At 32.7% G+C, this 17,839-nt stretch overlaps 2 protein-coding genes across 2 annotated transcripts in view; one reads left to right on the top strand and one right to left on the bottom strand.

Moving 5' to 3' along the window:
* LOC143223204 (ribonuclease kappa-B-like) overlaps positions 1-17,839 on the bottom strand; it is a 514,553-nt gene that overhangs the window by 372,796 nt on the left and 123,918 nt on the right. The window lies entirely within an intron of this gene.
* The window catches only part of LOC143223199 (cell adhesion molecule Dscam1-like), a 115,643-nt gene continuing 111,879 nt past the window's right edge, over positions 14,076-17,839 (top strand). Inside the window, exons 1-2 of the mRNA XM_076450800.1 lie at positions 14,076-14,571; positions 15,301-15,654. Coding sequence (XP_076306915.1) covers positions 14,487-14,571; positions 15,301-15,654 — 439 coding nt within the window. The 5' untranslated portion in view covers positions 14,076-14,486. The remainder of the gene's footprint in view (positions 14,572-15,300; positions 15,655-17,839) is intronic.

Genomic DNA, 17,839 nt, shown 5'->3' with positions numbered 1-17,839 from the left:
TTCGCGCAAAGCTACATGAAGGCTATCTGCGCTACCCGTCCCTAATTTTGCAGTGTAAAATTAGAGGGAAGGCAGTCATCGCCACCTACCAACAACTCTTGGGCTACTAGTTTACAAATGAATAGTGAGATTGACCGTCACTTTATAACGCCCCCATGTCTGTAAGAGCAAGCATGTTTTGTGGGACGGGGATTCGAACTTGCGACCCTCGATTTACGAGTCGAGTGCCTTAACCACCTAGCCATGCCGGCCGAGTTTAAGGTGTATGAGATGCCATGTGACCACAAGTGATAAAAGTGTTAATGTTTTAATTCTTCCATAATGTTTTATACAGACGCTATCAGATTATCGGACTAGCTTACTTACCTGTTTGTATACCTGATTTTTATTCGAATTACAAACTCTAGTAGATCATCTGTCTGCTTATTTAGCTATTAATGTTATAATTTTCAGTCTAGCTATTTGTATTACATTCCTTCAGTCTAGTTGTTTTTGTGACGATCTGCCTTTCTTTCTAGTTGTTTGCAAATATTATCTATCTGTCCAGTTGCTTGAAAAATTTCACTATAACTCGATAGCAGTTTGTATAATTATGTACACATCACTTAGTTCACTTTATGATAGGTAATGCAGTTCAACCTAGCCTTTTAATTTTTTAAATAAACTTTTTTAGTAGTTGAAACAGTAGTCGAAGGATAATAATTACATTATAAAAAAAATATATTGAATGTTAAGTGGGGAAAACATGAATTTGGCTCTATTCTTTACACCGTAAGTCCTCTTATCTCTTTCCCTCTTCATGAATAAACATGGTGTGTTTTCATTTTACGCTTCATGTGTATTAAATCTGGAACAGCGTCTCATGGAAAATATTCATGATTTGGCCTTCTTCTGCTTCTTAGTTTCTATTCTATTCTGTCGTTGCTGTTTTGAAATTCTATCCGATGTGATGCTCTTTCTTTTTTTTATTTTCGTTTCCTCTCATTCATTCGCTGACGCTCTTTATGTTACAAATTTATCAAACATGAGTCCCACGTGTGCCAATTTCAACTTCACATTTGCTTTTCTGGAAGCAGTAGAATGCTGTAAATTGAATAGTAAAACCTGAGCTTTGACTTACATTTAAATATATATGTATGCATATTAGGCAAGTGGAAGTTCAATGTATTTTAATGTTTTTTAAGCAAGTTTAAATGAAAAGTCAGGCAGTGAATTAATGTTATTGTGCTGGCAACTGCTTATTAGAGTTATACAGTAATAATACTTTTTGATATTAGAATCATTCATATCAGTGCTCTAACTTGTTAATTTATTTTAAAACAAGATTTTATATACTGTAAAAACATTACAACATAGGACTATGTACGAACAGTATGTTTATCTGTATTAGTGTTCGTTTATATGCGTATTCGTACATATACGATATTAGCAATAGTTAAACCAGTATAGTAATAAAGTATTGAAGCAATAGTAATAGGTAAAATTTTAAAAAATAAATTTTTTGGGATCGATATCTTACACATGAATTTTGATTAACTGTGATTGTAGTTAGTTGAAGGCCTATTGTATTTATCGTTAAACTTATACACTGACCCACAAGGTTATTTTATATTTAAAAAGAAATTCAATATTAAAAAAAAATGATTCTTAAATAAGTATGTCATTTACTTTTCAAGACTGCTCTAACAACGAGCACCAATAAGATTTATATTAAATGCTCAGTGCAATGATCCATTCCGTGGACACGTATTTCTTGATAGATAAAACATGAAACATACCACGTGAGATGTTAAAGTTTCGTTATTTGACAATAAATTAAAAAAAAAAGAAAACGGTTCAAGGCAGTAGATGAATATAAAACCAAGTGATAAAGCTACTGCCTTTGTTCTAGTTTATTGTGATTTTATTGAGCAGATGTACCTTGGTGGGACAGCTCTAAGTTTTACGGACTTACAACGTTAAAATACGTAGCTCGATTCCCTGAGGTGGTAACAAGCAGATAGCTCAGTGTGGTTTTGGTTTAAAACAGGCAAACTATATTGAGTATCTAGTGGTAAGTAAATAAGTTGAAAACATATACATAATTAATTGAATGGTTATAATGCTTTTAGAAGTTAAGAAAAATTAATCCTATAGGTCTATTAATAGTGTACAGAAAATCTGTTTAAGAAAAATCATGTTATGATTTCTGAACATTTATCTTGTAGCTCAAAGTGGATCTTAAATTAATACTATTCATACCTTCTTGTTTAGTTTAATCAAGTCACAATAAATACCCTTGAGAATAATTTATATTTAATGAAAATTATATGACGTAAATAAAAAATAATCGGCCAACGTTCGTTTAACAAGCATCTATGATTGTCATTAAGTTTTTAAAATTAATTTAAATGTTTTTTACATTACAATGTTTAAAAAAACAATTAAAAATTCTTACACAGAAGAATTAATTAAAGTGAAATCTAAGTTTTTGAGAAAAGGTTTAGATATAAAAAATGACCATCTTAATAAAGTTTATTTAGTTTTAAAATAATGTAGAGCTAAAAATATTAAATTAGGAATTATTTGTTAATATTTTATGACCTGCTTCAGGTGTATCTTAGAAAAAAAACCCATAAATTTCCTTATTTATTTAATCCTCTTCAATGTAGCTTTTTTAAAACACAAAACTGTTTCTTCTGAAAGTTAAAATGAGCAATTCTGGGCTTAAACATTGTTATATCCTACCTTCAAATAGTATAAGTGAATCTTAAGTGATGAAGGGGATAGTTATAATGCATCTAAGCTCTATATAAACGTGTCTTTTTAGGTAAATTAATGGAAACTCATTAGGCAAACTCTGTGAAACGCGTTTAGGAGACGCAACTAAACGCATTTATCTTGGTTTTTAATCCCGAGACGATAATGACCTTCCATCCTGCAGAAAGAGTGAAGGAGGGTTCATTAAACCAGGGAAGGAAATTACAGAAACGTAACTACTTAACCTTTAGCTTCAAGATTACAAGACATAATGGTCGAATTGCGAAGGACCAGGTAATCTTGACATGTTTTTGTTAGACTATAAAAATTTCTCAGCAATGATGTGATGTTTCGGGAAGCAGTTCTTAAGTCTATTTCGCGCCTAAAAGAAAAAAAATCATTTCAATTGAATGCTCCGTGATTGTTTTCTAAACAACTTTCTCACTTCTTTCTTTAAAATACATTAAACGTTCAGTAAGACAAAAATAGCATTGTTTTAAGTTTTGTTTTAAACACTGTAAAATTACTGTAATAACGTGATAACAAAGTTTTATTAATCACTGTAATTCTTAATAGGCTCAGTGCAAGTTTGCAGGAATAGTGGATATTAACAATTTATCTAGGGTTTCTTTCTCTTGCACCTTTGTTAACAAGGATTTTCACTCAATACCAGAAATGATTAAGCTTGTTGGACAACTGAAACAAGCTTTTAGTTGAGCCTGTATTTAAACCAGTCGCTTACAAAACAAATGTTTGTAACTCAGCCGGTCTGCTGAGCTGGGGTGTTGAGTGAAATAGAAAGGCGCATAATAAGTCGTATGTGAAATACTTGTTTTTACACTTTCTCTATTCTGGAAACCGTAATTAGATCAGTTATGTGTTAGGTGGCTGAAATTATGATAAAACTTAAAACAACATTTGTTTCACTCCAATACCTTAAAACAATAATTTGTCGACAGCTGAGAACTTGTTAGAAAAACGAATTCTGAAAATTATCATAGTATTGAATAAACTATTAGTACCGTTACGACACTGTGACAGTATTGTTAGGGTTTTTGTTATTCTCTAGCATTCAAGTATAACATGCATAACAAAGTATTATATTATTAAAATAAATATGTTATTAGGGGGATTATATTTTTATAGTTACACGTTTGAAATAAAAACAAACAAAACAGTGTTATATGTCTAAAATGTTGCAATATAAGAATATAGATAAGTGTTATCATTTTGTTAACCGTAACTTAGTAGCAGAATAACTAATTTTACTGTAAAAATCACTGTTTCTTTTAAAGATCGGAAGTAGTGTCTGGATCGTTTAGTAAATACACACGTATCAAATCCGAAGCTATATAAATAAAAAGATATGATGCAAAACAAAACATCTTCTCATACGCAGTACAACTTTTAGTGGTGTGGAAAAACTTTAACGTACAACATATCATCGACGTACAACCATGCTACATCACCACTAATGAGTAAAATATTGATAATGTTGTAGATGTATTACAGAAGCCACAATGCAAAGAAGCTACACATTGACATTATGATTTTTATTCTAATGATGTTTACGAGTACTTCAACAATATCTTATTTATTGATACAATACATATTTGGCAGTATTATTAGTCTTAACGTTGTATTTTTATAGTGTAGCAAGGCCAACACTGTTCTAGAATTACCGAAAAAAGAAACCATTCACATCAGATAACTTTCACCAACACTGATTAACGTGTAGTCCACTTTTAAAATACACGTTATCTACACCATTTCTGTTGTTTATTCCTTCACTTTCTGTAAGTTTTAGGTTTGATTAAATTATCGTTACTTAAGAAATGTATTTTAGTCATTCACTCAGGAACAACGTACTGCTTTATTTTGTTTTGGATACTGAAGAAGCAACCTGAAGAATTCCGAAATGTTCATCTCTGTCCCGTTATGTTAAATAATGTTGTTTAAGTATTGTTAAGCTTTTCATTGCGAAAATTCGTTTTCCTTCGAACGCTTCGACTGCTAAAGTTATATGTAGTCGCTATAAATTATTAACAAAAAATACTTCCTTCTGTAAAGCATTAAAATACATAAAATGCTAATGCCCTCTACTGTACTTTGGTTACTATTATTTTCGATAAAATCAACTCACGCTTGTTTGGAATTAAGTGCAAACCTACACAATGGGCAATCTGTACTCTACTCGCCACAGGTATCAAAAACAGTTTTTAACGTTTTAAGTCCACAGACATACCGCTATGCCACAGAGGAGCCATTTGTTTGGCAGTACCAATAATCAAGATGTTCTGAAAATCAACTGGAGAAAATTACAGAGCATTATATTGAGTAGTAAGTCAAATAATTACGTTTAAAAACATTTAAGCAAACAGGAAGCTAATTTTTTTAAGATCACAAGATAGAAAATAGATATCAAAACTAGGTTACAAAATAACTGTGTAGAGTTTTTTCATTGTGCACATTTGAAAATATTTTTTCGAAACCTTTGAGACTTGAACGAAGTTAATTGTTCATAGTCGTCTGGCTAGTTGTGAGCGCAGACCTGTGGCAGAACACTCTAGTTTTCTAGATTTGAAAGTATGATTTACCTTATGCAGAGTTATTCTTAACTCCGACAAAAATCACTTTATTATTTTTCATGGAAAAATTGTGTAACTAAATAAACCATTTTTGAAACTGAAAGTGCTGGTGTCCAAATGTACAATGTAGATATTAAGACATGTTAGAGATACACGACTGTTTCATTTTAAGTTTAAGGTTAAAGTCATGGTTGAGACAGTTTAAGTATAGCGTTAGTGTTATATTTAGTTATTTTCACAAGAGAAAGTTTATCGCAGACTTGTTTACGTTGCTGGGCAAATCATATGTTGTGTATGATAGTTCAATCGTTTTAGTATTACGTTATATTATTAGAACTTTCTAAGATTTTATCTTTGTTTTTATTGAGTGTTATTGCATCACAATACCTTGTAGCATGTTGAACATTCTAGGTCATAAATACGCCTCCAAAATGTAATTTTATATAATAAGTTATATAGACAAATAGATAGATCGAGATTATGCAATTATTTGTTTAGTTATAAAGAGTGTATATTACGATTTATAAAGTGAATTTATCACAAATTCTATCGTAATAACAGAGTATAGAAAAAATACCTTACATTTTATGTTGTGTTTTAAAGCAATTGAATCAGCCTGTGTGGATATTGACGAAAATATCATTATTCAAAGTTCTAATTACAACAGTGATAACCAACAGTTATGGTGGTGATTTTAATATATATTTATCATAGACTGAACTGTAATAACAGAGAAAGAAGAATAACTCGTCTTGCAAATTGTGCGCAAAAGTAACTGAATCAGCGTGTGTGTAATTTGAAAACAAAGAGACAATTAATTTGGATACAACTGTGATAACTACAGTGCAATTAACATTTGTAAATACGTTTGAATTCTTGTAATACATTATTTTAAAAGAAGTAGCTTATCTGTTGTATTTTATTTCTGATATTTATCTTCAGTAATGTACATATACCCACTGTAAAAAATCCTGCTTGTAAGCCAAGAATAACCATGGGTTCAGGGTCATCCAACCCAACCTGTCTAAATTTAATGACATGGATGCTGACAAAATGATATATGAAAGTTTATGGAGGGAGTATATTTGGTAAGTCCAAGGATAACCAGTTAAAGTCTAAATCATCTGAGGCTGCCTGGAAGCAGGAAACCATCAAAGCTTACAAAAAGTCAATACACAAATGGGAAAATAGCTGCTATGCTTGTTATAAGAAGGGCCACATTGTAAATGAGTGCAAGTCTATCACCAACAAGTAACTGCAGAAATCTTAATATAAAACTGCTGTAACTACCTACAAAGATGGTAATGCTTCCAGAAGAAACATAATAGTGATAATTTACCAGATTCATCAAAAGAAAGAAGTGCTATCACAATAATTAAACAGTGCAGGATTGATGGTCAGCTCAAGTTGGCAAGTGGGTCAACAGTTCCAGTGGTGACTGGAGCATGTAACAAACATTGAGAGATGGCAGCAAACCAGTAAATTCCAATAGATGAAGGATGTGTTGGTAATAAGAAAGTAAAAGTCCTACGAGACACTGGTTACAGTAGTGAGAACCAGTCTATTATCTGATGATCAGATGACAGATAATGTACATTTGTGCATGCTGATTGATGGGACAGTGATAAAATTTCTTCTAGTAAGAATAAAGGTGAGAACTCCATACTTTTGGGATATCTTGAAGCCATGCGTATGAAGGATCCCATTTATAAATGTATGATTGGCAACATACATACCAGGAAGTAGAAGTTTGGAAGAGTCATATAGAAAGGAAAAAAGAGAATGATGAGATATCTACAGTCACCACAAGAGCTCGAGAAAGAAAAAGCAACACATTAAGTCCCTGCAAGTCTTTAAAAGTGACAAGAGAGCACAGAAAAAAAACCTTCACTACACAAAAGAAAGGGGAAAGGGACTTACAGGAAAGAAAGCAGGAAAAGAGTGCTATGTCAGACCTATCAAGGCAGTCCTACTGGATAATTTAAACAGATCGTAGTACCAACAGAATACCAAACTCAAGTAAGCTGATTGTTGGGGAAAACATGAAGGAGTGAAGAAGATGGCATACAGAATTACCAGCAACTTTCATTATTTGGGACCATCATATATACTCGTATGTAACTAGATTCTGCAGGTCATGTGACATCTACTAAAGGAGAGTGTCTAAAGGGAACGTAGCCAAGGTGTTACTTGGTAAGACGTTTCTCATAGTAAAGCTGTTCAAGAAGATGTAGATGTGACTGGACCACTAATACCTGTATCCAACAAAAGCAACTGGTATTTCCTGATAGTAATAAGCCATGAGACGAGTTATTCAGAAGTCATGGTATTACTGATGGAAGAGAGAGAGAGAGAATAGAAGAAGCTATATTGGAAGTGTTTTGTATATTAGGCCTTTCAAAAGAAGTCTTGAGTGGTAGAAGGACCCCTTTTACCTTAGAAGAACTGATGCAGGAGGTGTAGAGGCTCATTAGCGCTTGGCATTTCCTTACCCTCTTGTACCATATCAAATGTAATGGATTTCGTGAAAGAGTCAATGGAGTCTTAAAGAGTCTGTTGACAAAGAAATGCCGAAAGAAATCACGTGACTGGGTCAGGTACATTCAAATTTTACTATTTGTTTATTGAGAAGTCCCATGAGCGAGTACAGGGTTTTTACCCTTCAATATATTGTACAGGAAAACAGTACGAAGTCTGATGCAAATATTGAAAGTACTGTGGATAGGAGAAAAGAGACAGAAATGAGGAATAAATACCAATACGTGTTACATCTCAGAAATCGACTGAAAAAGACCTATGAATTGGCTTGAGAAAGTTTGTAAGTAGCTTAAGACAGCCAGAAGCACTTCTATGACAACAAAATAAGACCAAGGATTGACCTTTCAAGATCGGACAGAACATCTTGGTTCTGTTACTCACAGAAACAACAAACTCATCAAGGGTCATCCGGCAATGGAAAGAACCTTTAGTAGGTTTAAGAATGCTATGTGGAGATAAGACATAGAAAAACATCAAAATCACTTAATAAGATGGTAATCATGAAGAGGAGAGACAGTTCACCCTACTACTGCATAGATTTCCAAAAGCCGAACTTTGTAACGAAGTTGATCTCGGAAACCATTACAAAGCAGAGGCTATAATGGCTAAACTGGACAGGGAGCCAAGTTTTATACCAAGATCTATCTAGTAAATGTTATTGGCAGATCTCAATGGAGGCATAATCCAAAGAGAAGACAGCCTTTGTGACCCCAGATGGCTGATACAAGTTCAAGAGAATGCTATTTTGTTTAGTCAAATGAGCAGTGACATTCAACCGCGTGACGGGGAAGATGTTGTTCAAAACCATCATCATTAAGCCTTATAAGGATGTCATTCTGGTCCATACAGCTAGATGGAAAGGCCACCTGAAGAAGCTCAAAGATCTATTTGGATGAGTGAGAGCAGAAAATATGGCCATTTAACTGCTACATTGGCTATTCTGTGTTGAAATTTGTTGAACACAAGTTGGATGACCAACAGATAGCCATGGAAAAGGGGAACTAACTCAAATACAAGATTCATACGAGATTTGAATTACAAGTCAGATCCTCTCTGAAGTTAGCAGGATATTATAGGAAATTAATCCCTAAGTTACTACACTACTGACTGATCTGAAAACGAAAGGCTAGCCTAACAAGGTGTAGTGGAAGCATTTCCATCAGCTGCTGTTACAGAAGTTTAAAAATATGTTGGAAAGTTTGTCAGTTCTTAAAATGCCAGACAAACAATTCATCATTCATGTTAATGCGTCAGATATTGGAATTGGGGCAGTATTTTTGCACGAACATGTAGACGCACTGTTTCCCTTAATGCATGTCATTGAATATTTAGAAGAATTACTCTGTGATTAAACGCCAGTGTCTGGACATCTTATTTGTCATATGGAAATTCCAGGAGTTATTGATTTAGATGGAACATCAGTCATTGCATAGATCCATAGGTATAAAATAGAATGTATGACGATCGTGAGGAGGGTATTGTACTTTCATAACTAATAGTTCTGCATTGAGGTAATCAAAGATACTGTAAATGTTAGTGTAGACTGTATGAGTATACTTTGTGCATGAACTGAAAATAGTCTTTGTATGTAGTATAAAATATATTTTTTAAAGAGAAGCTTATTGTTAGATAGATACACCTTTTTCAATTTAAGTTTAATGAAAGAGTCATGATTTAGATAGTTAAAGTACAGTGCAATGTTAAAATTAGTTAAATTTAAAAGTGATAGTTTATCGCAAGTTTGCTTACGTAACTGTGGAAATTGTTGTGATTGCAAACTATGTACATTGTATAGTGTAGTTCAAGTGTTGTGAATTGATGCTTGTTGTATTACTACAACCTTCTAATATTTTCTAGTTGTTTTCATTGAGTATTATTGCACCATGATATATCATAGTATATGGAACATTCTAGTCCTTGGTCAGACCATAATACCTATCCAGAATGTAGTTCGACATAATGAGTTATACAGTTAGTTAGTTAGATAGAAATTGCGTCATTTTAGGTTTAGTCATAAATAGCACATAGTGGTTATTTATAAAGTGAAATATCAAAGATTATATTGTATTAACAGAGTACAGATGAAATACTTCACTTTTATGTTGTATTCTGAAGCAACTGAATCAGTCTGTCTGGACTTCGAAGAAATATAAAATTATTTAAGGCTCCGGATACAACAGTGGTGAGCAACTTGTGTAGTGGTGATTTTAAAGTAAATTTATTATAGACTGTCTTGCAATAACAAAAGAAGAAGAATAACTCGTCTTGTCAAATTGCACCCAAAAGTAACTGAACCAGCCTGTGTGCAATTTGATGATAAAGAGAATTAATTTGGATACAATAACTGTGTAATAAACATTTGTAAATACGTTTGTATTGTTTTAATACATTATTTTAAAACCAGTGGATTATGTTTTGTTTGTTTATTGTTGAAATGTATCGCTAATAACACACAGATACCTACTGTAAAGAATACTGCCCATACATAAAAACCTGACAAAATAGCTATTTTTTTATTTTAGGCATAATACGTAATTTAAAATTAAATTATCAGGAATAAATAAAAAAGTTAGAATGTTTAAGAAAATTACATTCAAGCAAAATTGGCGTGAAAGGGTAAATTTATAATTACTGTTGATAAAATTTGTATAAGATATTATTTTATATATCTGTATTTCTTACTTGTTTTTAATCATAAACATGCACTCATAAGCAATCTAGGCTGTGCTATCCAAGAGTTAGAAACCAAAATGTTAGCGTTATAAGCCTTCAAGTTAGCCACTGAGCCACCAAGGGGCTGTACTTCTTGATTAAACATTTTGGTAGCCATTTTAAATCTTCTACAAATAATACAAAACCAGCTTTGAGGTAAGCTGTCTAGTCACCCTTTTCCACCAAATTAAATGTGCAAATGGAAAATTTTCGATTCCTACATTAAATTAGATATTAGGTTTTGAGTAGAATAGTATTAAAAATTAAAATTAATAAAACTTTTTTATTTCTGAATATACTAAAAGAAAAATAGACATAAAATAACAAGTAAATGACGTAAATTTACAGGCTTACAATGCTAAATTTTGGTTTTAAATTCTCCGCGAAGAACATAGTGCAGATAGTAAATTGTGTAGCCTTGTACTAAGATAACAATAACAAGTACCATTTTTATAATTTATGTTTTACGCCAACTTTAATTTTTCTAGTTTTGCTTGTTTCTTTAATTTAATATTTTGTTCAGTTTTTATGACATTTGAAGTTTATCAATTTATTATTTATCATAATACTATTTTTATCATTTGAATTGTACCTGTTGTAAAATATTTATTTTTCCTTAGTTACTGGTGTTTTAGACCAAACAACCTTTTGAAATGGTAAAATATCCCAGGAAGTTAAGTATCCGAGAAATACCCTCCCAAGGAAAATTATGCACATTGACCACGAAAGAAACAACACAAAATTTAATGCCTAATTATATACTATAGGATTTCATGTTTACAGTCTCTGTTCCTTTATTGCTTCAAATCAGCTATATAATAAAAAGAATCTGCAAAAAAATCCTGATCGAATTTCACTTCAGTAAGAGAACATACACTAATAATCCTTGTAATTAAACTAAAAGAACCTACCAACATATTTCTCAGTAATCATGTTATCTTTGAAATTATCTTTCACTGTTGTTATTCATACATTAGGAAAGCTAGTAGACAACTGGAACAGAGAATCATTAGAAAACATGTTATATTTAAAATTATCTTTTACTGTTGTGACTTATACGTTAGAAAAGCTCGTAGACAATTGAAACAGAGAGTAAGAAAGCTTAAAATTTCAAGTTAATTTCTGAAGACTGATAGTTTAGTCCTTGCTGAACATAATGTTTTCACTGGTCATCTAATTATTTATGAAAACTGTCAACTCAGTTTTGTAATGTAAAACGCTGAAAAAATTGAAAGTAAAAGAGTAACTTTATTTAGTGAACTAGAAATCCAACACTTAACGGAAATTTTAGAATAGTTATTAACAATCTTTGGACTTTCTTAATTATGAACACTAAGAGCTCTATCATAAGACCGAGCTGACCAGCCAGTCGTACAATTGCTAGTAGTTAAACTAATCCTCTCTTAAAATCTTATGAGCTGTCAAGAAATAAAACAGCCCTGTACTTATAATAGCAAAACGTAAAATTCTAATTAGTCATAAAAATTTTAAATTGTACACGTTTTTGTCTGTTGAAAAGCATTCAGCTTAGTTAGTAACTAACAATAAAATCCCTCAGAGAATAACGATAACTCTTATATGTTTCCAAATATCTCCAAGTTTAACTTTTGAATGTAAACATCAACCAAACTTTAAGTATAACTCAAACGTCTGTTTCTCATTTCTCATTGATTTAAATAGATACAGATAAAATATTTCATGTCCAAAGAGTATAAGTTAGACACCGGAATTTTTTATTTAAAATCTACCCATTCTACGTTTAAACGAATACTCGAAATCATTTAATTTGAACATCGAATTCATAACTTCATTAAATAGTGTTTAGCTGCGCAAAGCTCAGAAACTTCTCAGTTAGCAATTTGTTTATAGTTACTTTTTTAACATTCTGAGGACACAGTGATGATCTAGAGCCTTCAAGTGCCTTCTGTAGTGTTTAAACAATAAAGAAGTGTTTAAACAGTTTGCATTCAGTTGTTTTTTTGGTAGGGGGTAACAGTGGTGGATCTAAGACTGACAACAATTCTAGATCGGTGGATTCCTGTTTCGATTACGGTTTAAAATAAAACAATAAAATATCACTTACATTTTAATCGAAATAAACGTTTGGTTACGACTAAGAAGCTGGTGCAGTAGCTTTGTCGTTGTCTGCCTATATACCAAAATCAAGTTCGGATACTGAAGTAAAATAAGTAAGAAGAAAGGGGATAGTCGAAAAGAAATCAGAGATATGCAGTAGTGTAAATTGAAATATACCATATAATGCTTCAGAACCATACAAACCTCCTGGATTATACCTGTGCTCCTGTTCGTTCAATAGCCTTAGGCATTTGTAAAAATAGATTTCTTGTTACTTTGTACATTGGGTCCATTTTGTTTTTATTGTGGCTTCGACCTTTCTTTATAGAATTCTGATACGCCTGTTGTAAGTGGATCGCGTCTGAGAAAACGCACGCGTGTGGTTAACCAGAAAAAAACAACAACAACAAAAAACGTGAATTCACTACAAAGCAAGGAGGTTGTAGAGTGACATACACACACACACATATATATATATTACAGTCAGTAGTCTGTTTGTTATATATCTTCTATTAAAAAGTGATCATGTTTTGTGTCGTGCAAATTCTCTTAAAAAATACCAATAACATTAGAAAGCTCCTGCTAAAGATAGGAAAATACTCATGTTTCAAAAGTTAACTATCAAGTGAAATGTTTTCACTGTAAATTATTAATAACATAGTTTGAAGATGTAATTGTAATTTCATGTTTTAACCGTAAAAGTATAGATAGTCCCATTTATTACACTGCAACTGTTTTTCACCTTTAGTGTTGGGTTACTGTTATGTTCGACAGCAAAACTTTGACATTATGATCACATAGTGAAAACAGCGATAAAATACATGAACAGAACTACTTCGAGATGCTGTAAAATATAGATGACATAGTTACGTTTCAACATGTTGGTGACAAGGCTAAGTTTAAAAAATCATTTGTGCGCTTGGATAAGAAAGCTGGGCAAAGAATGGACGCATAACAACGTCAGCGTTTCTCTTATCCCAGCAGGATACATGGTTTATGCATGAGTAGGTTTAAAAGTGGGATGAGAAGTAAGTAGGTATATAGAGTAGGTGCTAATAAACCCCCATGTTCTATTTCCTTCTGCATATATTCATACTGATGCACTTAGGTATTAATGTGCTAAAGGAGGAAAGGGGAAGCTTCTCTGGTTATTTCAGCTGCTCAATCTAGCGCTAATAATAGCTTTAATACATATTTCGATGAAGAAAACGCGCCGGTACGTTTTTTGAAAAAAAGCGATAATTCTAAATCTGCACTTTGCATGTTATATACCTCCATAACGGCTGAAGGAAGTGAGACTAGAGTGGCCCACGCTACTCACGACAGCCACTAGGAAGAGGTAACTTCGAGCCGCCCACCAATCGACCCCGTCCCCCGTGGTTCGCTTGACGAGCTGTTACGGAGTCTCGTGCTGAGCTCGTTTTCAATTGTAGTTGCATGCAAAGTGGTCGTGCGCACGTTTTAAACAACGTTAGGTAAAGAGTGAAAGAACAGAGCAAAGAGCGAGAGAAACGTAACGAAAACGAGAGGGCGGGAAACCTAGGACTAAGTCTATAGCGAAATCGGAGTCAGCTTTACTGTCTTTGTATTTGTTCATTTTTTTCTATGACAATGTTAGTAAGTTCTCCCAGCTACAAATTAGGTTTGCAAAGCGAGAAGTTTAATAAGTGTGTCGATAGTTTGTGCCCCTGCAAATCCAAATACTCACCAAAGTAAAGTAGTAGTGAGGTGAAGAGAGCCACACGCAGTATCTTTTTTTTATTTCCTCAGTGACAGATTATGGGAATATAATTGTTATTGTTGTGTGCCGTTCGATCCGATTATCTGACTGTGATGATATTTCTTGTTTACAGACCAATGGCTGAGGGAATCTTCAGAGTTATTCTGTTTGTCAGCTTTTGTTCGTGGCGTGAAGGAGGTAAGGAATTCTGTTTATATTTTGTTTGGTTTCAACTGAGGAATACATATCTGTTCATGTTTCAAAAGTAATAGTCGTAGCTTAATAGCTGTCTGTTCTGTTATTGATGAATAACTTGTCTAACAACACTTCGTGCTTTGAATCAATATTTTGTAAGAAATTAACGATATATTATTAAAACGTCCTTGATCGGCTTATAATATCTTATTGTGATATAATATTCAAGTCGCAAGTAAAAAATTTATTTCACAAGTTCACTAACACAAATGTTACAAAACAAATATTAAACATTCAGTCTATTATACATACTGTCATAGATACTGTTGTGGTGTAAATTCAAACTTTTGTCTATTATACAAAAATGCTTGCAATTTTACTTAAATAAAAGGATGTACATATACAAAAATGCTGCTAATTTTACTCAAGTAAAAGGATATTCTTTATCTTTGCGTAATAATACTAGTATTATTTAAGTAAACAGTTACGTATTCTGACTGATCTATTCATAAACATGATGTTGTCTGCAGTAAAACTGGGGCATCTGTTCTGTCTTTAAATAAACGTAAATATTTATTCAATCCTCCCTGTTTTTTTTGTATAAAATATAACTTAAGTTTTTTTCTTTCATGTTAAACATTTTACTACGTTTTTTTTAATGCTTGCACTTTACTTTGGACTTACTTTTGTTTTTAGAAAGATTTTAGAACACAAGTTTAATTTCACACGCAGTTTACCTTCCACGTGTTTTATCAGCGATCCTCAAACCTGGGACTCTTGAAAATATTGAAGGACCAAGATTTGTAGATGATCCGCCAGGAAATGTGATGTTTGTTAACACAACAGGTTCAGTGATTACATGTGGAGCCACTGGTCAACCACGTCCGGAAGTGGAATGGATTGTTCGTGATGGAAAGCCAGTTGTTTCAGTTCCAGTTACGCGAGAGGTGCGACAGGACGGTTCACTAGTGTTTCCTCCTTTTCCACCAGAAGAGTTTCGCCCTGACGTCCACGATACTGTTTACAGATGCAGGGCTAGCAACACACTTGGAACCATAGGTAGTAGAGAAGTTAAAGTTCGAGCAGGTCGGTAAAGTTGTATTCAATTTGATTTTCCAAAAATACACATAGTTTTATAGACATATTGTTTATTTTGTACAGTATACATTGTGTATCTTATAGGTTTGGTATAACAACATCTCTTAAAGATATACATATTTTTTTCATATCAACCTTGCGTTTCTTTAAAAAACAATTAAAACAATTAGTATTTTAAGAATAGCTGTTATTTTTATAACAAGTTACGTGCCTCATAAATGTCCAGCCAACCAAAACAGTTTAATTTCTCATCACTCAAAGAAGTGCGAGTATTTTCTTAAAATGTCAGTAAGAGGAGTATAAGAAAAACAATAAGGCACTGTTGTATTTTATCTTTTACTTTATTTTCGGTCAGAATTTCCTCCCCCTGTTTTCCATGTCATTATTTCCTATAACTAATATTTTTAAATGATACACTTTTGTATAGAACATTTCTACTGACTTGCACTTTGTACAAAAATGATATATTTAATAATACCTATATTACACCACTCAGTATGTTAATAAGTACATTGATAAGACCCCTCTTAAGCAGAGCACACACACATTTCAATAGTTTAATTTAACACAGTCTATGTATAAATCCTGGTATAACTCACATAACTGAAGTAATTGTTCTTTACTAGTAGTAAGAAGAGATGACGTAAAAACCTATTTATTACACACACACACACACATCAGTTTATTTCTGTAATATAGTGACAGTTTCAAAGAACTAGGAATTTGTTGTGTGCAGAATTTGCAACACGTGTTTTAGTTTTACTTGTTTGTTAGTTTTAACATTTTATAAGTAATTTGTTATAAAATGTAGAATCGAACTTTTAAGTGCGTCTGGTTTATCTCTCCAGTTTTTAGTCTTGTCACATCAGAAAAAGACTTACAATGTCACACAGTTTCTAAAATCGATAGGCAATAAAAACTGCTTAAAGTAACACTATTAGCTATTATTTTCACGAAGCAGAAATGAATGATGTGTGACAGTCGAAGGACTCGCGTGCATTGTGACGTTCGTTGCTTTGCGTGAATGTAAATTGAGGAAGCATGTCCCGCGGTAAAAGCTGTCAAATAGCATCCAAAACAACATGCCAATAAAGGTTAAAATGACTGGTCCTCGAGACACGCTTAAAGATACACGTGTATTCATCTACAATAGTGGTATTGCGCTATCGAAATCTATATTTAAGGGATCTTTATGTTAGTACAAGCTACAATGAACAGTACAATAGTTTCTACGGTACTTTATAGACGAATTGATTGTTTTTATCTACACTTTCAAAAGGGAAGTGTAAAGTTTGTTGAGTTCTTACTATGGCCTAAACACTACACATGACATTTATTTATGAGCTCACAAATTATGTAAGTTGTTGAATTCTAGTTCACATGAACTTGGAAGCTTGCAGCTTTGAAAATTAATGATTATAATTTTAGTGCTAATAAGTGGAAAGTAAAAACGAAAAGCATTGCTTATACTCGGTCTTGTATTAGATTCATTTTATATTAAGCTCAATTTCTATACATTTGTATGCTAGTTTTTTCTTATGTACGAGCGATACAATCTACGATAAAAACGTTTGAATTATTACCCGATAAAGATGATCCTGAACATAAAATATTGCCAGTAAAACAATAAACCCACATCTGCAGAACATCTGTGTTTACACGTGTAGTTTAAACCCAAAAATTATTATTTTACCTGCTTATTCTTCCTTACCAGTTATAAGATATCGACTTATTTGCTAGGATTATGAATAATTACTCTCTTGCGTAAAACTCACCTCAGGCTATATAATGGCTGAAGTTGTGTACCAGGAAGATATCATCAGCATAATTGGATAATTCATGAGGGTCATCAAAGTGATACAATTTCTGACTACAGAGATGATATATATAATATATCCAACACTTCCCCAAGAGAAATATATAATTTTAAGTTTATCATCTACAGAGCCATAAATGCTATATAGGATATATTTTATTATTATGTTCAGCATCGCTTGATACACAGTAGTTCCGCTGACGTGTTTCCTTAGAGCATGAGGAACTTAAGTCTACAAGAGCGATAGTTTACACGACACTCCTGTGGTTCATTAATTATTAAGGTTTATTAAGAAAACACCAAGTGCTTTAGCACATGGGGGGAGTAAGGATGGAAGTAATGTGCTTATTGATGTTT

This window comes from Tachypleus tridentatus, chromosome 8 (genome assembly GCF_004210375.1).
Source record: "Tachypleus tridentatus isolate NWPU-2018 chromosome 8, ASM421037v1, whole genome shotgun sequence".
Classification (NCBI taxonomy): domain Eukaryota; kingdom Metazoa; phylum Arthropoda; class Merostomata; order Xiphosura; family Limulidae; genus Tachypleus; species Tachypleus tridentatus.
Note: the sequence above shows the minus strand (reverse complement) of the source record. Positions and strands in the feature narration are given on the sequence as shown.